The sequence below is a fragment of the Paramormyrops kingsleyae genome, chromosome 7, assembly GCF_048594095.1.
Source record: "Paramormyrops kingsleyae isolate MSU_618 chromosome 7, PKINGS_0.4, whole genome shotgun sequence".
Taxonomy (NCBI): Eukaryota; Metazoa; Chordata; class Actinopteri; order Osteoglossiformes; family Mormyridae; genus Paramormyrops; species Paramormyrops kingsleyae.
The window spans coordinates 16,646,509-16,669,455 of NC_132803.1; the positions used below are offsets into that span (position 1 = coordinate 16,646,509).

At 38.9% G+C, this 22,947-nt stretch overlaps 1 protein-coding gene across 4 annotated transcripts; it reads left to right on the top strand.

Moving 5' to 3' along the window:
• The first annotated feature begins 11,459 nt into the window (after positions 1 to 11,459).
• ptcd2 (pentatricopeptide repeat domain 2) lies at positions 11,460 to 22,606 on the top strand. 4 transcript variants are annotated; one of them, XM_072714415.1, is made up of 11 exons: positions 11,460 to 11,574; positions 11,957 to 12,046; positions 13,525 to 13,654; positions 14,605 to 14,722; positions 15,186 to 15,264; positions 16,192 to 16,283; positions 16,605 to 16,718; positions 16,805 to 16,879; positions 17,436 to 17,549; positions 18,347 to 18,602; positions 19,495 to 22,606. In XM_072714415.1, the coding sequence occupies exons 1-10, from the start codon at positions 11,463 to 11,465 to the stop codon at positions 18,572 to 18,574; spliced, it is 1,152 nt and encodes a 383-aa protein (XP_072570516.1). In that variant the 5' UTR covers positions 11,460 to 11,462; the 3' UTR covers positions 18,575 to 18,602; positions 19,495 to 22,606. The 4 variants fall into 4 exon arrangements, with proteins under 4 accessions (XP_072570516.1, XP_023678780.1, XP_023678779.1 ...); XM_023823012.2 differs by lacking the exon at positions 19,495 to 22,606 and adding an exon at positions 18,862 to 19,263; XM_023823011.2 differs by lacking the exon at positions 19,495 to 22,606 and having other exon boundaries at positions 18,347 to 19,263.
• The last annotated feature ends 341 nt before the right edge of the window (positions 22,607 to 22,947 follow it).

Here is a 22,947-nt window from a genome sequence, read left to right on the forward strand (position 1 = left end):
CATTTTCAAATTCAGCCTTCTTTAGTACACACACATACACACACACACAGAGATTTTTGTATGTCGAGTATGAAACAAGTTTGTCAATTCTTCCTTGAAGATGTGATGTATTAATTTTAATTAGGAGTTTTCAGTAGAACATATAATCATTTTGAAAAGGCAATCGGAAGACTGAAACATAAGGCCTCAGCCTGTATCAAGGAGAGAGACACACATGTATTAATATGCATTTGCCTGATAAAAATAATGTCTAAAAGTTCATTCATTCATTCATTCTTCATTCATTCATCATTCATTCATCCACCAGTTCATCATTCATTCATTCCACCAGTATGCCCGGTGGAACGGGCCCAAAACAGCTCCCTTGGGAGCCAATCAGTATCCTCATGAAATGCCTGAAGCAACTCAGGTGACTCCTCTCCATTCAAAGGACCAGCGGCTCTATTTTGTAGTACTCCTGGATTTCCAGATTCCTCAACCTGTCACTGAGAGCCCAGCAACCCTGTAGAAAAACCTCTTTTAAGTGGCTTGTACTCACAACCTTGTTCTTTCAATTAAAACCCACAGTTCTAGACCATAGGTGAAGACAGGAATGTAGATTGAGTAGTAAACCATGAGGCTAGTCCATAGACACCCAGTTTCTCTAATAGAGATCTCCTTGGTGACTCTACTGCATGGATTGTGATCTTATTATGACAGAACTAGACTAATAACTAGTAACGGCTGGTAACACAGGGATTCCACACAGGGTAGATGAGTGGGCGTGGCACACGGGAGGATCAGACGAGCAGGGCATGACAGATAGGGTAGGCGAGAAGACAAATTCCTATGTACCTGTACTCGTACTTGAACAATGGCCAATAAAGTATTATTATTATTATTATTATTATTTTAGTATTAATTGTGTGTCTGGACCTCATACGACAGACAGCAGGGGGCGCTTTCAGAACCAGGATCATGCAGTGCGGGGTGCCAAATATCCCCGCAGCTGTGGTGGGTCCAGCAGGACATTGCTGCCATGGATGCTGAGATAACAGTGCCACTGATGCCTGATGCCTGATACTAGAACTCGTGGCCATAAGTGGAAATTAGCGGGAGAACATCTTTACACAGCGTGTAGTTAGAGTATGGAATAGTCTTCCTGCTAGCGTAGCGGAAGCTAAAACCATGGGTTCCTTTAAATCAGAGCTAGATAAGATTTTAACAACTCTGAGCTATTAGTTAAGTTCTCCCCAAACGAGCTTGATGGGCTGAATGGCCTCCTCTCGTTTGTAAATTTCTTATGTTCTTATGTTCTTTTTCATTCTTTCCCATTGCTGTTTGTCTGTCTGTCATTGGTGTTGTTGGCTTTCTCTTTTCCTTACTCTCCATGTCTTTTACTTCATCACTCCTCGCTCTCCCAGGAGTGCGTAACAGGCGTCGCCGCCCCCTCTCACCCTTTTCGTGTCCAGCAGGCGCCAACTCGGCGCGAGGTCGCTGAGGACCGCCATCCGTTGCGCCGAACTTTCCTCACCACCTTGCACCAGCCGTATAATTTTTTCAGTTTTTATTTTTGAACCTTAATAAAACAGTTGCCGCAATGGATTCACCAACTACAGACAGTGTATAAAGTAGGTGCATGTTCTGTTCTAATATGTATGTAACGCACCACTTGAAACATTAAATTACCTTTACAAATGGGAGAATGTTACTTCAATGAAGTTAAAAAAGCATTAGTTTAAACAAGTACTGAATGTGTCATAAGAACATAAGAAATTTACGCTTAACATTTAAACTTAACTAATAGCTCAGAGTTGTTAAAATCTTATCTAGCTCTGACTTAATTGAACCCAGGATTTTAGCATGCACTACACTAACAGGAAGACTATTCCATACTCTAACTTAATGTGTCCCAACCCAGTCCTCAGGGAACCCCGGACAGTCCACATTTTTGCTTCCTCCCAGCTCTCAGTGCACCTTTAACTGGTATTCAGTGTTCATGATTGGCTGGGAGCTGGGAGAGAGCAAAAACGTGGACTGTCAGGGGTTCCCCGAGGACTGGGTTGGGAAACACTACTCTAACTACACGCTGTGTAAAGAAGTGCTATCTCAAATTCATTTTAAAATGTTCTCCCGCTAATTTCCACTTATGGCCACGAGTTCTAGTATTTAAAGTAATACTGAAGTAACTATTTGGTTGAACAGCATCCAGACCTGTTAGAATCTTATATACCTGGATCATGTCCCCCTTTAGTCTCCTTTGCAGAGGCTAAACAGATTCAGTTCAGCTAATCTCTCCTCATAAGACATTCCTCTAAGACCAGGAATCATTCTTGTAGCCCTATGTTGCACCCTTTCCAAGGCAGCAATGTCCTTTTTAAGGTATGGTGACCAAACCTGCAGACAATATTCTAGGTGGGGTCTTACCAAGGAATTGTATAATCGTAGCATCACCTCCCTTGACTTAAACTCCACACACCTAAAGATGTAACCCAACATCCTATTGGCCTTTTTTATTGCTTCCCCACAATGGCGAGAATGAGACATGGAAGCATCAACATACACACCGAGGTCTTTCTCATAATCAGCTACCTTTATTTCAGTGGAACCCATAAAATATTTGTACTTTATATTTCTGCTCCCTGTACCTTACATTTATCTATTTTAAATTTCATGTCAGGTATCAGCCCAGTGACATTTTGCCTCTAATAACTACCCGCTGCTTCCTGTCTGTTAACCAGTTTTCGATCCAAGCTGCTACATTTCCTAAAATCCCTGCCGCTTTGAGCTTAAGCAAAAGCCGTTTCTGGGGGGCAACATCAAAGGCCTTCTGGAAATCTGAGATCACATCGTAGGCCTTTTTGTGATCAATTTCTCTTGTAGCTTCCCCAAAGAACTCAAGTAGCTTAGTTAAACAGGATCTACCTCTCCTAAATCCATGTTGGCTATCCCTCAGAATGTTATTTGAATCCAGGTAATCTATCATTTTCACTTAGATAATAGCTTCCATTACTTTTCCGGTTATGCAAGTTAAACTGATTGGCCTATAGTTTGCTAGATTACTTCTATCTCCTTTTTTGAATATGGACGCTATATCAGCATGCTTCCAGTCAAGAGATGTGAACACTTTATTTTATTCACATGCAATTTCCAGACTTTCTGCAAATGTGCAAACCTCAGACCTCATCAATAATTCAGTGTTTAAAAGTCCCTTATCTGATTGGCTAGAAGGAAAATGCTGCACTTGATGGGGTGAGCTCCCGTTGCCACGGCTACATGGCAATAAGACTATCCCTGCCTATGAAGTGGTGGTATGGTGATATATTGCTGCTCTAAGATTTATCATGACAATATTCCAGTCTGACACAGTAAACATTATTAAGATAATTCCTTTAACTTAATCCACAGTGTTGTCCATAGATGTTACAGCTCTGCAGGTTCTACACCATGGGAATCTTACAATAAACTCTGCCTTTCATTTCTCTCCTTCTATGATTAGTTAATTATTTATGAAATTTATAGCTGGGGCAGTGAATGCCTCTTGAGCAAATTGGCAGACTTTTCTAAAAGCATGGCAAAGAATCAAATTGAAAACCCAAAAATAAATGTCCTTTGTCTAACCTTCCTGCCATTCTGGTACACAGGATAGTGCTAAAATCGGTGTATTATGTTTTACACATCATTATATGAAATTAAAACATTTATTCTATAATTTATTTTTTTATTGTGCTTAATGTGAGTTTCAATACTGCATTACTCATTCTAATGGAAAGTATATATATTTATCAGTTTTCCTCAGCATACTTCTGCAGTATTCCATTTTAAACTGGCCCCTTTCCCATTCATATCACAGACGTTACCACTGATGTAAATAGTTGTGTCATTATGAGAATCTCATACTGCCAGATCCTAGCTCCTAGGCCTGCCAAGAAAAAGTTATTTTGAAGCTGGGTAAATCTGCGACAGTGAATTTCACCGACAGGAGAAATTGCACTTCATACCAGTGTTATATGCTACGCCAAAATTATATTTAAACCGATCTGTTACAGAGATGCAGGCATGTCCTAAAGCACCAGTCAAAAGTGTGAGAAGCCTGAACTCAGGCCTGTAGCATAAATTCTGGGTGGGGGGGGGGGGGGTCTGGCAGCTACCAGCTGGACATCCACCATCACAGTATGTTGCAGGCACTGTCATTGTTATTTTTAATCAGAGCAACACCTGGTGTGGCCTGACCAGCATTAGACAATATGAGACAGTGCCACAGGGAACATACACCCACACACATAAACAAACTTTTGTTTTGTTCGTATATGCACTCATCTTAAAGTGGAACATCATATGTTTGGAGAAACGCTAAAGTTGTAGGCGAGGAAAAACAAAAATGACTAATTGCACATGTCAGACATCAACCTCCACAGCCAAAATATTATCTGCCTTGAATTCACTTCACATCAAGTATTGTTTTACAATTTTGTCATTGCTTAAAGAGAAATCTCTATTCATAAAAGTTCCTGAATTTAACTATATAAACAATAAGATTTTAAGCTGATGCAAAAAATGTTGTACTCAATATTAACCACAAAATCAATTTTGAATGTAAAAATAATAGAGTTTAATTATAAAATATAAAATATATGAAACAATATATAATATTATAAAAACAAAAGTGATTTATGGTTTATAATTACAATTTAAAGTGATTTTATTTATGTATAGCAAGGAGGGGAAAGTCAGTAAATATGTTTTTGACTTTTCATTCTCTCATGTGAGTTCAGGCAAAATACAGTCTATTAAAATGTACAGAATGTCCATAAAATTATGAATGTTCTAGGTATAATAACTGTAATTTTATTAGTTACTTTATTCTTATCACCCACAGTGAGTATATCTCTTAATCAACCTCAGAGTAGGAATAAATCTGTAGTGTTGCACACAATCTTGATTAACATGATTTTGAGAGACATATGTACTCCAGACTTATAGAAGAATGGCGTGTTTCCAAAGCAGCAAGCCTTTTTTCTTACTATACACTTTAATAACATATCCAAACCTACTCAAACTTAGTATACATTCCACATTGTAAGCTAAATGTGGAAGTAAAATTACGTGCTAGTAAATGAATTTATATTTTTCTACAGTATATGCTTGCAATGGGTCATTATTAAAATGCATACTACTGTGTTGTTTTTTAATTAAATTCTATGAATCAGTTTGATTTCACTAAACTTGGCATCTAAACTTGCTCATATTATGTAGTTTCAAACGAATATTGGAAGAATGTTTTTGCTGTTATCAAGGACACTGTCACCCCTCCAGCCCACCGCAGAAATCCCAGTACACCTAACCTAGATGCACCACACCAGAACAATAAGAGAGAAAAAATACATAAATAGTAATAGTCAGCTAGCTGTATCAAGTTGATGTTAGCCAACTGTCACAAGTCAGTGATGTCAAACTCGAAACACTGTTTCAAAATTGTTTCAATTCATTTGAATCATTGTGTTTCAGTATATTATTCTGAAGTCATGTAACCACGTTAATTGGGACCGCAATACATTATATGGTTTTGAAAGGCTTCAACTGCTTTGCCTTGATTTGCTATAGAAAAAAATTAAGCGCAAATTGATACTTTGGGATCAGAAAATGTCAACCCACAACCTGAATAAATTATATAAAATTATTTCACATAGATCTATCCATGTCTGATCAATGTGGCAAAATTTTTCACCACATAAAAGTTTTCTAAATATCCGAAATGACAGCATTGTATTCCCCAGACCGCCCTGCCATTTGGTCCGGCTATCTGAGCCATACTCGTCCCACACTCACCAACCAGCACAGTTTCTAGAAATACTGGATGGATCATTTGGAAATATATAAGTTAACAAATGTGATTTTTCCTGACTCTTGTTAGTTCCTGTTATCTGGGTGTCACATACGGTTGGATGAAGGGCGACATGATAAGTAAACAAAAGAGACGTTATTAAACTAAAAAGGGCAAAAGAAATAAACAAATAAACAGAAACAGGAGGGAGCAATACAGGGTTAACCGAGGAAGGTTTATCTATCTATCTATCTATCTATCTATCTATCTATCTATCTATCTATCTATCTATCTATCTATCTGTCTGTCTGTCTGTCTCTTTGTTTACTTCTCTTTTGAACTATGACTAACAGAGGTTTGAAGGCACAGTTTGTGTTTTTTTTTCCTCATGCAGACAACGTACATGTAAGTCATTTATATTTAACTGACACCTTTATTCATTAAAAAAATAATTAAATTATTTTTAAAAATACATAAATTGGTTACATAATTAAATCATTTCAGAATTAAATATAACTAAAGTTATAATACATTGAAAATGGGTGGTGAAACAGACAAGGAGGACAATGGTCTGCTACAAAATAATATCCAGCCAAAAAAATTTAACGTCTTTCATGATACAACAACGAATGGGATCAGAATAGCGCAGGGACTGATGGAAATTGTATTAGCATAAATATCATTGCAGACTAAAATTTGTGTAGTTTTTGTTTGGCTTAAGTATACAAGTATAGGCTACTTGTTACAATACATTTCCAAAACTATTATTTAATGTAAATACTGAAGGTATAGGGCATGGGGTAACTAATATAGCATAAAATATCTGAGATCACACTGCCATGTAGGATTATAATTTCCCTATCAAACAGACCTAAACAAACCTTCGGAATGGTGTCGCTATGTTCAGTATTTTTGGTCAATGACTGGGTGTCCATGACTTTTATAGCAGTGCTGGGTTGCCAGTTCTCACACTTCTGGCGTGACACTCATGCTTTCAGACTGTCACGCTCATACAAGAAATTATAGATCAATTCTGTACTGTTCCATTATAAACCTAAAATTAGCTGCATCAAATGCATTGGTGTAGTTTCCAAACTCTACAGACTATTTACAAGGTAATAAAACTGTTACATACATGTAAATGCATGTGCATGTGTGTGCAGACTTGTCTCCAATTAAAAATCTGACTCCAGCCAGTTGGCCAAGTTTGGCAGCCCTTGGACTGTGGTGACAACACTAACAGCGGCCCCACTGCAGTATTTACTAAAGAGGACCCCCTGTCGCCAAACTTTACCGATGGCACCTTTTGTTAACAGACGATCACGCAAAATATACATTTTACCGACCTTCTCCTCCAGCTCCGCCTTAAACAGATTCAAACCATGAAAAAATTGAATGGGCTGTAAACTGAAATCTAATTTTAATAAATAAATCATTGATGAACTTTTTGTCATAGGGTGTAATATTAGAAAATGCCTAAAGTATAGTTGGTTGCTAGCTTTGATCTCATTCCAGAGAACAGATTTGACGTTGCTGGTAGACTTGTCACTTGTCGCATACTGAAAAGTAAAATGCTGTATACTCTTTTAACCAATATGGGAAGTGATTTATTTGATTGTGATTGGGAAGTGATTGATTTATTCTGACTGAAAGTTGAAACCCTAATTGCTGGTGTTTATGACTATAAGTGCTTGCATTCTGTAAACCTATGTTCTGCAATGAAATAAGTTCACAGTATTTCCAGTTCAATTTTGCAGAGTTTATGGTACACAGCACCAGTATGTTGTGTGCCAAATATTAAACTGGAAAACGTACCACCACACCACCGTTGTCTTTTCACGTTGTTTATCCACAATATCACCTTTTTAAAGCTGTCGCTTTCATCACCAACACTTGAAGCTTCCTCATAGAAAGCACTTAACTCTTCTGTACAACACGAGTGGTCAAAATTGTCGGAACACCTAGCATTTTTGGCATTGTGCTTTAAAAGTACTACATGGTTACTGGCTGTAATGTTTATAAACAGTCAATGAATGCTACAAATGTTATACATTGGATGATTAAATAAGTAACTAGAGAAACTAGAATAAAGTTCTGCAATGTCTAAAAACTGGAAGTGTTTCTAAAATTTTAGCCATACCATATGGTGTCCACCAACTCAACCAAACTTACTGTGAGTTTGTTGGGCAATAAGCTGTCTGTTCTTAAAAGACTACAATAAATTGCATTTGTTTCTGTGATGCGTGCTATCCTCCAATGGTGCGTATTGTGTATATGAAGTTTATTCATCTTATCGTTTAAAGTTTATATGACGATAAGTCAATATAAAATTTATATCACCCAGTCTTGTACTACCTAACATCACTTACTTTGCCGCACATCAGAGTTATATAAAGCCTGTGTAAACCACAGCTCTTTGCAAAGTCTTACTTCAAGCTCTTGAGTGTCTTGCACCAAGCCATGTTATTACCAGTCTTTTTTCATGTATCCGAGTAATTTCCATTTTTCCCATTACTTACCGGTTTAACCTCAGCCTGAACAATGACCTTGATTTTGAAGTAGTGCTTTGGATTTGTAAAATAAACTGTGCTCTTGGGTCCCAACCCTTTGTCTTTTGTTGTGTTGAGATGTATGGGGTCACTTTGAAGTTGTTGTGGGAAAGCGAGTAAAATGCTTGCTTTGCCAGCAACATCTGTCATATTGTAATAATACAAGGAGAATGTGGTGGCACCTCCAGGCAAAACATCCAGGCTCCTTGAGGACTAGAACAACACAACCTGATCCAATGGCATACCTATGTTCTATATACCATATGGTACATTTGATGCATATTTAATTACAGTTTTATGTATATTAAAATTTATAGTTACTTCCCAACAATAAGCTTAAAGGGGCTAGAGGACCTGTAATTGACCTAATTCTAATGTACTAACAACCATATTCTATTATGGAAGATGAAAAGTTTCCAAAAAGCTGTTCAGAAACTTGACCTCAATTACATCCTTCCATCCAGAAATGCCCTGAAGACGATGGTAAATTCATTGTATCAAGAGAGCAAGGACAAAGCAATGGCAGAGGTTTTGAAAGCAAGTGTAATATCAGATACGTTGACCTTTGGAAACATTGAAGCCTAACTAATTTTATTGACAGGCAGCTCTCGAGGAGGCATGAAAATTCCTTGAGATGCACACAGCTGAGCTCACAAGGGAGAGTAAGAGTGCATTTCTAGACACATGAGGATTAGATGAAGAGGTCACATGTTCTGTCATTGACCATGCTCACAATATCTCAGCAACTTTTACAAATATGCCATACAGGGATATACCTAGATATTCTGAGCCCTCAGACAAAATGTCACCTTGGGCCCCCTGCCCAATTTTATGTATAATTTTACATATTCATAAGCCCTTATCAAGTGCTGGGCCCCTATAACTGCATTAAATAGTGACCACCATAAAACAGCCAGAGTACCTTCAGGTTCTCACTGTCTTAAATCAAGCCAGTTAAACTGTCAGTCATAAAGAGGAGGTTCTGCCTCAAAAATCATTCCTCTAGTCAGGATGCTTCATCATAAACTTCAAAAGAAAAGATCCAAAAGTGAGGAAACCCAACTTCACTACAGTAATGCAATAATCTTCAGAGGAATGTGAGGGACAGTAAGGTACAGGCTGTGAGGGTCATTGCAGCAGCAGCATTATTGAATCCCAGATTCAAAGTTATCATTTTTGGAAGTTCAGAGAAGTGTTTAACATCTGAGTGCTGTGCTCTCATTCATTCAACTTTCCACAGGCCAGACCCTGTCAGCCATAAACCTCAGCAGCTAGAGCATCTTAGACTGGTGAAGATAATGAAAACAGACTCTGTGACTTTTTTTGATAGCAGAGTGGCTGAAACAATCCTTGGTCATAGTATCTCTGCTGATGCCACTTCAGTGGTTTAATTGTATCACTCAACCCCATATCTGTCTAGTGTAGATGGCCCACTAGATTACTGGGCTACTCACTCTGCAATATTATCACATCTGTTCCAGTTAGCAAATACATATCTCTCTTTTCCAGAAACTTTAGTGCCTTATTAGTATTCTACAAGGCAGGAGATGTTCTGAGTGTGATTAGCATACGTTTGAGGTAGAAAATATATACTCAGCAAAAAAATAAACGTCCCTTTTTCAGGACTGTGTATTTCAACAATAATGTTGCAAAAATCCAAATAACTTTACAGATCTTCATTGTACAGGGTCTAAACAATGTTTTCCATGCATGTTCAATTAACCATAATCAATTAATTAACATGCACATCCAAATATCACACCTACGTGACAGGTACAGGATGGCCACAACAACTGCCCGAGTCACACCAGGAACACACAAGCCCTCAGTCCAGCCTCGCTCAGCCTATTGCGGACAGTCTGAGCACTGATGGAGGGATTGTGTGTTCCTGGTGTGACTCGGGCAGTTGTTGTGGCCATCCTGTACCTGTCACGCAGGTGTGATATTCGCGTGTACCGATCCTGTGCAGGTGTTGTTACACGTGGTCTTCCACTGCGAGGATGATCAGCTGTCCTTCCTGTCTCCCTGTAGCGCTGTCTTAGGCGTCTCACAGTGCGGACATGGCAATTTATTGCCCTAGCCACATCAGCAGTCCTCATGCCTCCCTGCAACATGCCTAATGCACGTTCACGCAGATGAGCAGGGACCCTGGGCATCTTTCTTTGGGTGTTTTTCACAGTCAGTAGACAAGTCTCTTTAGTGTCCTGCGTTTTTAGAACTGTGACCTTAAATGCCTACTTTCTGTAAGCTGTTAAGGTCTTAACGACCATTCCACAGGTGCATGTTAATTAATTGATTATGGTTAATTGAACATGCATGGAAAACATTGTTTAAACCCTTTACAATGAAGATCTGTAAAGTTATTTGGATTTTTACAACATTATTGTTGAAATACAGTCCTGAAAAAGGGACGTTTCTTTTTTTGCTGAGTATAGTTGAACAGATTTCTCTTCTTAAAAAATGCTTGATCATTCCTCAAGCTCACTTCACTAGCACTCTCTTCACTAATCATAATAACAACACGGAAAACGTAGGCCTATATTATCAATAGCGTTCAATGAATTAACAACGTGACGACATCAAATCAATGTTTATTGAATATTTATTTTAAAGTGCCACATCCATTTTTACAGGTTTCTCCAAGCCACTGTTGATCACCATTTGACCACCAGGTGTCATCTTAATGTAATGTTTTGAAAAAAATCATTCTCCGAATTAATTGTTTAGATATCCCATTTTCTGTTATATCCTTCTTATTTAATATCAAAATGTAAAACATTTAATAAATGTCAAAACGGAACACTTCAAAACTTAATCGTCTTTGCAATCACTACCAAACACTATTCCATCTGCACCGTATTAATGTACAACACAACACATGGAGGTTGCCATTTTGGAATACACCACATTTACATCTTTTAGGGGTGTACAGTAACCGTAAATAACTTCATGTTGCTAATATTACAGCATTTTATGTGGAATTTATATGCATTTTTGAATTTTATCATATTGTGGAACATATATTTCAAAGTTTTATTCTAAAAATATTGCTATTTAAATATTTAAAATTCTTACAAACTCCTCGTGACTTAGTACAGTCTAGGGACGTTATGGCGTTTGCCTCAACGAGTAGCTGTACCAGAATGTTTCTGCATGGTGCAAAGTTAAAGGTTATGATATGTAATATCAAACAGTCAGACTGCTGGAGGTGCAGGTTAGGAGGTCAGTGATTTATATGTTTTTTTCTGTGACGTTTTTCAAATGACCTGTTCAGTTGCTAAAATGCAGCTAGAGTAATCATCTAAATCATGGAGTTGCTAGTTGTACGGTACAATTGCTTAACTGCCTATTATGATATATATTCTTACTGCACTCGCAGTTAATGTTGTTACTTGCTACCTCTCTCAATAAATTGTTTGTATGCGGCCAGGTTTCCAGTTTTGGACAGCGCGCGTGTGCTGTCATGTATGGTTTTAGAATTGCTTAAACTTTGAAGTAAGAATTGAATTTGTTCTTGGTGGTGTTGCATGTTCATTTGTCTCACAGTGTTTACAGATTTTTTTTTAATCAAATGGGCTTTTAAAAAATGCTATTTAAATTTCAGCCAAGAGATCTCTTCTTTCAGAAGATGTCATTAAGCTGCAAGATTTCCAAAAAAGAAAAAATGAAATGACTTTAAAACATGGAGATAAAGGTACTGAGTAGCATTGCAACACTGCTGGCTCTCTCTCTCGCTCTCTCTCTGTCTCACACACACACACATACACACACAGTCTTCCATAATGTTTGGGACAACGTTAATTCATTTACCCTACTACTCCACAGCTTAAAATTTCAAATCAAACAATTCAGATGTGATTAAAGTGCACATTGCAGACTTTAATATAAAGTTATTTGCATACATTTCGGTTTCACCATGCAGAAATTCTAACACTTTTTATAGTTCCCCTCAGGACAGCATATTGTTTTGGATATAGCAGTGGTATGTATATTAAAGCTGTCATGTTTCATAGGCATCTCCAGGTGCAGAGTATGTTCCCTGGTGATGCGCTGCTGACCTCTAATGAAGCCACCTTCAGCTCCTGCCTGCTTCGGGGGCTTGTCCCTTTACGATTCCTCCTCAGCATGTGGAAGGCATGCTCAGCTGGTGACTGGCTTGGTCATTCCAGAATTTTCCATTTTTTAAACTCCCATGTTGCCTTAGCAGTATGTTCGGGATCATTATCTTGTTGCAGGATGAAGTGGCATTCGATAAGTTTCGAGGCATTTAGTGGAACTTGAGCAGATAAGATGTTTCTACACACCTCAGAATTCATCGTGCGACTGCTTTCAGCAGTTACATCATCAGTGTAGATGAGTGTGCCTGTGGCAGCCAATCATGCCCCAGCCATAGCACCCTGCTATGAGGTGCCCTGATATGAGGAGGACTATGAAAAGTGTTGTCATTTCTACATGGTGAAACCGAAATGTATGCAAATGACTTTTAAGTCTGGAATGTGCATTTTAATCATATCTGAATTGTTTGATTTGAAATTTTAAACTGCAGCAGAGAGGTGAATCAAAGGAAAATGTGTATTTGCCCCAAACATGGAGTACACTGTAGATATGGTATGTGGGTGTGTGTAACTTGGGTCTGTGAGTATAAGTGTAAATATGATGTTTTACAGCAGTGGTATTCTGACTTTTTTTGGCAGGGCCCCCCTAGAGCTGATATATTTGTCCTGATCCCCCCCCCCCCCCCCCCCCCCCCACAAGCACACAAAATTATATTCCACATATGCGTCATCATATGTTACGTTATAGGTGTGGTTTTGCCATCACATTGTCTTCTAACACTACTAGCAGTGCAACTTTCCCACCACTTTAACCTTGGTACCATTCAGCCAGTTTGACGTATTAATTATGGGGTGCCTGTCAGTTTCACACATTTTAATCGTTTTAATTTGTTAGCATCATACAATGTGTACATGTATATAATGTGTTTGCATAACTTGTTTCTGACCATTGCAATTTTGAAATAGATCCTCCCCCAACTCCATACCCTACACAGTTCTCTGTATGTTTTTTCCTCACCTGCAGCCCTCTTCAATTCCTTTGCCCCCCCCCCAGTGTGAATACCTTTGTTTCAGAGGGTGTATGCCCTGGTTTATGTCACCAACTTTGTTTTTTCAGGAGAATATATACAAATGTTTCAACAAAAGCTACAAAGAAATGACCTTATCCTAAGAGATGAATTAAAAGTGCTGCTTCACTTATGCCAGACACCCGAGGACATGATCATCGCTAAAGCTGCCATCTGTCGGTAGGGTCAAACAAACTGTTTGTTTGTTTTTTTCTTTTTTTTTTTATGGTGCACTTTTTATTTGTAATCATGGTTAGTTTCTTATGTGTAATTTTGAAAGATTAGTATTTTGAAAACATTGATTTATGCAGTTGACACTGTGTCTGAGTGACACTGAATGACCTTGAACTGTATTGCATCACAACAGACACAACATGCTATTTAGAATGATCATAAAATTACCATCTGGAATAATACTGAAGAAAATGGTATATATCCTGTTCCATCAGTCTAACCAATGTGAGTTAACTTGTGGACATTAATGCAGTGTCAACATTTACTGCATTATATCTGATATATTGTTTCAGCAGAAAATCATTTTTTTTCCCATAACTATTATCATTTCCCATTATTATAAATATTAAGTGGTTTTAAAGGAGTCTTTTTGTCCCTTCAGTTATTAATGTCACATTAATTGAGAGGGCAGCCACTACTGAGGACTGAATTGATCCATATGAAGACAACTTTCTTGCCAATAATAGATGTTTTGTTTTGAAATAGGACTGTTCTGTTTACAGTTGATGTTGAAAATGCAAGGAATCATGAAACGAAAATACAAATATCAAAATAATTGACAGTTTATGAAATAAATTATATTTATAAATTGTGTTTTTTGTGCAATGTATGGCATAGTAGCCTGAGGACATGCATTTGGTGTCCTGAGTCCTGGAGGGACTATGCTGTAATAAATTGTAATCTAGCTGTAGGAAAATTTGTAGTGGTGTAATTTGATAAAAATGAAGTCACTGTGAATAAGCAGTGGCCTGGTAAGAAAATGAACAACTAATAACAATACAGAGAGCTGTTTGAAGAAGCAGTCTTGTGCCATTGATTGAACTATTTTGTGTGTGTGTGTGTTTGTGTGTATACACACACACGTAATGTTATTAATTTGTTGTTGATCGGTTAAGGTATCATCAAGACAACAGAAATGCGACTTATACAGAGTTCAAGTTTGGCCCCCTGTTTATGAGGCTTTGCTATGAACTGAACATGGAGGAGATGGCAGAATGCACAATAAAGGACAAGGTGATCTCATGAGGGCTGCTGGGCTTGTCATTGGGGCTTCATTAGTCCTGAAAGGGAAATCAATTAGACAATTTACACAGTTTTCTAAGACACACAATATATAGAATATTTTACACACAGGAAAGACTTTTTGTTTTGCCGTAAGCAACTACTGTATTTTGTAGTGATTTGGGGATCCCAGCGTGTCTTGTAAGAGCTGTTATATAGCAGTGAACAATAGAGGGAGCTGCTGTCTAACAGGGCAGAATATTGTAGTTCCATTATGCAGAAACAATAATGTATTCAACCGTGTGGGAGAAAAACAAAGGCTTGGGGGTAGAATAAAACTACTACATGCAGGGGAAAATGTGTCTCACTAGTCACTAATAATACTTGCTGCACATTTATACATTTTTTTTCTGGATTTTCTATTGCAGTACATTTTTGACAAGCCAGTTACAAGTGTGTTATCTCTTTGTTTCAGAGTCTGAAAGGATTCTTCCCAGACTCAACATCCTTCAACATCATGATGGACATGCTGTTTATGAAAGGACACTATGAGAGTAAGAGATCCTGGTTTTAATAAATCTACTCTTACAGGGGAAAGTGCTTTGGTCCTTCATGTATTAAAAAAAAAAAAAAAAAACATGACAGGTTTGAAAAATGGCTATCTGACATGAAGGCAAGGGTGTGGTTTGAAGTTTTCAATTCCAGGATGCATAGTGATTGTCATAATGTATTTATAAATAGAATTTGATTCTGCGTTTCTCTTATTCAGCACCAGTCAGTGAATGATCTTTGTTTTATGTGATTTATGAAGCGGCACGTGTCACGCTGCCGCAATTCTGTGCCAGCTTCTAGTCACTTTCGATCTTCACTTCCATTTTATTTAATGGAGTTTATGGTTTTAATATTGAGTATTCATACTTAATTGTTTTTTATTCTTTTCACACATACTGTATATATTAAACATTGGTGTGTTGTTTGCTTGTTGAGCTGGGTGCTGACATTTTAGCTTTGATTAAAATGACCAGTAGCTTAATGGCCACATAAGGGAAGCACAACCAGGTGTCAAAAAATGCTACTTTTAACATGCTTCCGGCCTACACTGACAGAATGCTTTAGACGGCGAATATTCAAATCTGCGTTTCATTTTTCCTTTACCTACCATAATAAACATACATTCACTTTTTAAATTGACTAAGATACACTGGCGTAAAGCAATTGTGCAAACCAGTACTGAATGAATACAGTAACCACCAGACCATAATACATATACATTAACTGATTTAAATTGCAGATTTTGCTGTTCACCTGAACTTAAGTACTGTTTAAACTTTTACAATTCTCAGATAAGATGTCACTATTTCAATATCAATGTCATAATTTTTAAATACACAGTACCTGTGTGGATACCCAGTAATCCTCACTCAGGCCAAATATATAACCTGCTACGTATAAGACATCTAAAGCAGTGACCACAATTTCAGGTGCATTGGAAGTCCTAGCAGACATGAGGAATCAGGGAGTGCCTTTCAACAAGGACACCTTCATTTTGGCCTTTGCTATCTGCTACAAGCTGGTAGGATTTGTGGTATCTTGATATTCCACCTTGGTTTTTGGACTTGAAGGATTCTGGCATGCTTTATCCAGTTGTGTTGACTGTAATGACTGAAAGGGTCTGTGTGTTTATTTTGCACTATTTTTGTTGAGTTGCAGTTACTTTTGTAGTACAACAATGAAGCTAAAAGTGCAGCACGACTGGCTATATTTAAGGCATCACATTAAAGTACCCTGACAGAACTTTGCCAGAACATGAATCTGATCACAGACACCTTAAGTATAATATACTTCTTAAACACGTCCTTAACACTTGTAACTCAATCTGCGTTTTTAACAACAGAATACTGCCAAGTCCTACAGAATTTGCATCATGATGCTTGAAGAGGCACAGATGAAAGGTTTCCTTATTCCTAGACATGCCTACTACTTTGCAGTGGCTCTGGCACTCAAACAGGTGAGTCTGCAGCACTTCTCACTGCTCTCCTGTGCTTCGGGATCTTGCTATGCATGACAGAACTGTACTTTCTTTTCCTCTCGTAGGAGGACGTAGAAAAGGCGAAATCTCTGTTTTCACAGATCATGACCACCAGCAACAGAATAAGCCAGAATCTCCAAGTAAGCTACACCGTGTCTGAAGCAGATATTCTGAATTAAAAGCTCATTATAAGCTCATCATTATGTCAAACTTATGATACTGTGGTATTAATACTTTGATTAAAGCTTCTACATTTCATGTTACTCATTGACATTTTGGGATTATAAGAATTTTGTCTTTTTTTGGATGAATGTCTGAGCAGTGTTTCTTTGTTGGGTGCTCGTATAATAATGAACATTAAAAAATACGTATTCAAGTGTTGAAAAAGGTTACTGAGTTATGAAATATTAAAAGTATAAATATACCAAAACATAATTCATTAATACTACAGGCACCGCTTACACACTGATAGTTACGTAGCCATCCATACATTGTTTCCTGTTAATGGTTGGATTGAAATATATAACATTAATTGGATATTAACCAGATAAACACCCCAGCTAAACTAAAGGTGGACATGGAAAGTGCCTTTAAGACCACTCTGAGTAAAGTTTGCAAATGTTTTGCACAGGAATCATGATACACGAATGTTGTGGAGCAGTTAATAAGTATCAGATATATTTGTCCTTTGTGCAGGTGTATATATTAGCCATGGATGGTGCTCTGAAGGACATTCTCTCTGTTCTGACATCAGCACTGGACTGCAGAAGTCCAACGTTCGTGAAGAAGCCCGAATTTTCCGAGGAGTTGGTAAGTGGCAGCTAAAGTGGTCAGATGCTCTGCAGTGTTTTCTTTACTGTAATGTTTCTGAGAAACATTTCTGGACTTTGTGCTATAGGAGGTCATGCTTCACTGGTGCCTCCCTGAACCTTCACCTCAGTTTGATGTCATCAGTGTCATTAGAGACACATTTCCAATGTTTACTAGCTTGCACTTTAACACCTTTTGACCTTTTCATTCCTTTATATTATGTATATCCTATTTATCTATCTTTTTATTTATTTAGCTTTTATTTACTCTTCCTTGTTTTTTTAGATCTGTTCCATCTTTCTACAATTTCATTGGCTTGTGCTTTAGTTGCTTCTCTGTCTTTTGGTTTTATTTTAGTCCCATATGTGAAGCACTTTGAGCTGCATTCTATGTATGCAAAGTGCTTATATAATTAAAAGTTGTTATTATTACATTCGGTCCGTTTCTGTTTTTTCTCAGTGGCCTTGCTGCACATCACTGGCATATAAAGCAGGAGCAGCATTAGCATCCGCAGTGCAAATTTGAAACAAAAACATGGATCCAGGGAGAAAGGGAAGAAAACCCTGCGAGTCCAAGGCTAGCTGGCTGCCCAGGGCCTCAGGGCATGTTAACGTTAAGCAGTTAGGAAAAGCTTGTGGTTCTTAGGCTTAAGTCTAGCTATACTTTGGCATGAGAATTAGGTGGAATGAAACGGTGCCCGGGAACAAGATTCTGCACCTGTTGTATTGGATTATAATTCTCTAAGCTGTAAAATGGCAGTGGACCCTGAAGCATGGTTTGGCACTGTCTTTGGACAGGTAGGCATGGTGCAGCGGCGCAGTAAGGACAGCCCGGCACTGCAGGGCCACCTGGAGCGTGTCCTGGCACGGCTGCGGGAGTCTGGCCAGGTGACGGCGCTGAGCATCGACGAGCTGCTCTGCCTGACGCACGGCGGGAAGCACAGGCCCTTCAGCGAGCTGCTGATGCCAAGGAAGGCCGGCCGCCGCGAAGGCAGACCGCTGCGCTCAGCCCTGCTGTCTGAGTGACGGTCCCCGTGGCTCCTCACCCCCCCAGGTCTCTGTCTACCCCCCCAGCCGCTCGGTCTCCCTTCCTGCTGTCAGAGTGCAGACCTCTGACAGCCTCACTGAGGCGAACCCCATCAGCACCAAAAATAAACTGCGAAAGATAAAATCCATTTGCTTTTAGAGATGATTTTTGAACTCATAATTTTTGGAGTCCCTGTTATGTGTGGAAAGTCAGACTTTAATCTGCGATTAATGGTAAAACGCTCAGTTTTATGGTACAGTTCAACTGATTGCATTTCATGACATAGGCTAAAGACGACATCCACGGAATTGGCTTCTGAATAGTGAGGGACGAGACGAGGCATCGCCGATGGCAGCAGGCGGATCTGTCCTCCCTTTGCTTGTAGACTCGTTGCAGTTCCAGCTGTTGGCCTGGATTGAATAAAACTGGAACTACAACACATACAAACTGGTTATTGTCAGTATGCAGACGGTACACACCGCTGTTTTTGTGGATCCGCCCTTTTTGCCATGTTCATTTGTGGTCTGATTTGCAGTGAAGGGTTCTGTTGAGCACATCAGTGTTTTCTTTGGGAAACTCCTTGTCATTATTTCTGGTCTGGGAGACCCCTGTAGTTTTATTTGTATGTAACCTAAGGTAAAATCCCATTCAAATGTTGCTGCATTTAAAAAATGTACATAAAGATTAACTGAATGCCTTGAGTCTTTGTACTGGATGTATGGTTAGAAAAAAAATGGATGGATGGGTGGATGAAATGCATTTGTGATTGTGAGCTTTCCTGAAAAATGCATTTATAAAATGTATTTTAGACGTCTTCCAGAACTAAATTTACAAATATACGTTTGTTCTGTAATTTTCATGTTAGCAATTTTTTGTGCATTATTGTATTCATAAGTTCATATGTTCACAATTCTTACAGGTGGTTACTGTATAAGTCAAAACCGTGGGAGAGCTAATAGGCCTGTTGGGGATCAGGGCTGGTGTGGTGCTGAGGCGTCGCCTGCTGTATGGCGGCACTTGGGCCCCAGCTTGAGGCGGCCCATCCTGATAGGCACGTGGAATGTCTTGTCTCTCTGGCAAGTTGACCATCTTCTTCTGCTGTCAGGGGATCTTCGTAAAGTCCACGTTTCCGTGGCAGCGCTCTCTCAGGTACGCAGACCGGGGAGTGCCCAGATCTCTGTAGGTGGGTATACCAACTTTTGGTCTGGTCAGTCTGATGGCTGCCATGCCGGAGAGCATGGGGGGGTCATGAGGTCACTGGAAAGGGGTTGGTGGTTCTTCCAATATCTTTGCAAGAGGACGAAGGTCCAAGTCTTCAGAGTCCTGGTGTTCCCTGTCTTGCTGTATGGTTGTGAGATATTGACACTATCCAGTGACCTGAGACAAAGATTCCTTTGGTACTTTGTCTCTTTAGAGAATCCTTGGGTACCGCTGGTTTGATTTTGTTGAACGAGCAGTAGCTCAGGGAGTCCCAAATGAGGCACGTTACCTGCACTGTGAGGGAGCATCAGTTACTGCACTACGGCCATGTGACACGTTTCCCTGAGGGTGATCCGACTCGCATGATCCTCATTGCTGAGGACCTGAGCAGCTGGACCAGGCCAAGGGGACGCCCACATAACACCTGGCTGTGGCAGATGGATGGGCATTTCCGGAGGGTGGGACTGGACCGTGTATCTGCCTGGGGGGTCACCGGCCGGGATCCCGAGGACTTTCGTCGTGTGGTGGGTGCGGCAAGCGCTGCATCAGCACATGCTCCCCAACCTGACCTGACCTGATACTGTATTTAATCAGTACTGGTTTGCACAATTGCTTTACGTCAGTGTATCTTAGTTAATATGTGATCATTTCGCAGACAGTCTCACATTTAAAACAGCTTTCCAGTATGTTAATTAACAGGCTACCTGTAACGTTCCGCTGACATCTCCAGAAAGTTATATTTGAAGTTGTCAGCAATTTGCCATCCATTGAAAAATGCTTTATCCAAGTCCACAAATGGCCAGATGATTCAGCATCTTGCTCAAAATTGATGGGAAGCAAATTCTAAAAGAGAAGGGCCTCATCATATGACAAGAGGCACAAGAACAGAGTGATGTACGTTTTTCAAAAAATCCCTGTGGGACTAAATATGCAAAAACTAGGATAACAGAAAGGAACTATTAAGTGTACAGTAACATTGCAAGACCATGGAAATGGTAGAAGTCACGGAAACTTTTTTTTTTCTTTCATTTGTGAAACTATTGGAACTGAATAATATGTCTAGATATCGGTAAGAGGTGGAAAGCTTTCAGAAAGAACTCAAATGTGTAACTTGAAAAGTAGAAATGTGCCCCATGTATTTAAGCCACATCTTCTTTCTTTTTCTGCCACAGAACACCTTTTCCCATCAAAAAGAGACCATTTAATGGAGCCCTTCTCTATTAACTCATCCAGGAGTTTCACTTCACTCCATGTCTGACTGTCGCTACCTAATTTGGCAAGAAAAAAATTTCAGTCTTGCCGTTATTTTCTCCTCTACGTTTGTGGTGCATTGGCTGAAATTATTTTGGAACAAATTTTGAAGCGTTGAATTTAACGCTAGTGAAGTAAAAAAAAAAAAAAATTTAAATCTTAAAAAAAATTTAAATCCCCAATGAGCTCAAATGGATATAAATATTTTAAGACATATAGCTGTTTTGCTTATTCTGTGGCAAGGTTGAATGCCTAAATATATAATCAAGTAATTTTTTGACGCATCCGTCCAAAAAATTAAAACATAACAATGCTACTATATATCAATACAATAGCTTTGAGGTAATTTGTTTGAGACACAAAGGTGAAGAGGCCTTGTTTGAACAAGAGCTTGAAGGTTTTCATGAAGAATTTTTCACTCCCACTTCCTTTCCTTTGTGAGGAGGAACAAGGGGGAAGTAAGCCTTTTTTTTTTTTTTTTTAATAGAAGAACCAGAGTTCACAACAGTCTAATCCTCTCCCTTTTGTGCAGCTTTTTTTCCATGATAGAAATTTTGCAGGTGATGAAGAACCACTGGAGATATGCAGCAGCCAAAGGGGCATCCATAAGCACAGCACTGTCACCCAATGGGATGGACTCACTGGCCACTAGCAGGAAAAAAAAATAGGTACCAGAAAATAATGAAAAACAGGGCCCTCTTGTAACACTGTAAGATAATCATTTAATTGTAAAAGTATTATAGTGTCTGTGTTTATACATTTCTTTGATCTTAATTTTGTCTGAAGGCTCTTTGAGTGATGCCTTTGACTATATATAAATATATATCTATAAGCTACAAGGGAAAACAGGGATACTTTGACTCTATACTAGCCCATGCAGACCTGTTGAATCAGGAAGCCTAGCTCTTGGAACAAGGTGATATACATAAATAATTCCGTAAAACTGAACATCTGAATAAATTGCTTTGCCCTTTGATCCTGCACCCTGCTATGCAGGAGAAAAAGCATTGGTTTCATTGTTTTCTCAACATTTTTTAGTTCTGATGCAAACGTGGTTGTCTGCGCATTCCTCTTTAGCATAATGCACAAAGATGGGAAATGTGTGAACAGTTCACAGAGAGGTATTATACCTTTTTTGTTTGAAAGGTCTGAGCGGACGCTTTAGAAGAGGTCATTATGATGGATTCTTGAGGGCTTTGCTCATCTTCACATGGGTTTCCTGACACAATCCATCTTTAGGAAAAGTGGTTATTTTCATTTGCTTTTTCCATTTCTGTTTAAGTGAGTCTAAAAGCTCATATTGGCAGCAGATTGTATTTCGTTATATATAGCAGGTCAGCAATATTCCCAGTATCCCTGACAAAGATAAGCAGTTGGAAGATGGATGGAGTTTAGTGATATTATTTATTAATGTCAGAAGCGTGTATTACAGTGAGCAGCATTATAGTCTTGCATCTCCAGGACTGTTCGGCACAGTTCCAGACTCCATATGCATGCATGCATTTCCACTCTTTTTTATGAGTTCTCTGAATCCAAAGACAATTTACATGGATTAATAAATTATGTGTGTGTGCCTGTGATGGACTGACTACCTTTCCAGGGTGTTTGCTGAGATAGGCTCCAAACTAACTATGACCCTGCTTTGGATAATGTCTATGCACGTGTCTGAAATTATTAGTCTTATCTTTTATTCACCCAACTGCATATGCATGAAAAGGATGAGGTCACCTGACCTTGCAGCTGGCAATATCATTTCTCAGCATCCCCCTGTCTGCGCACACCCCTCTCTGTGTCATGCTGTTGGAATCTTCCAGGTCATGGTGTTCTGTTAACCTCTCATTTCTATTGCACCTTCTGTACATTTATATCTATATATTTCTGTGGTGAGGCAAACGTTTGTGCAACTGTGCAACTCACTAAT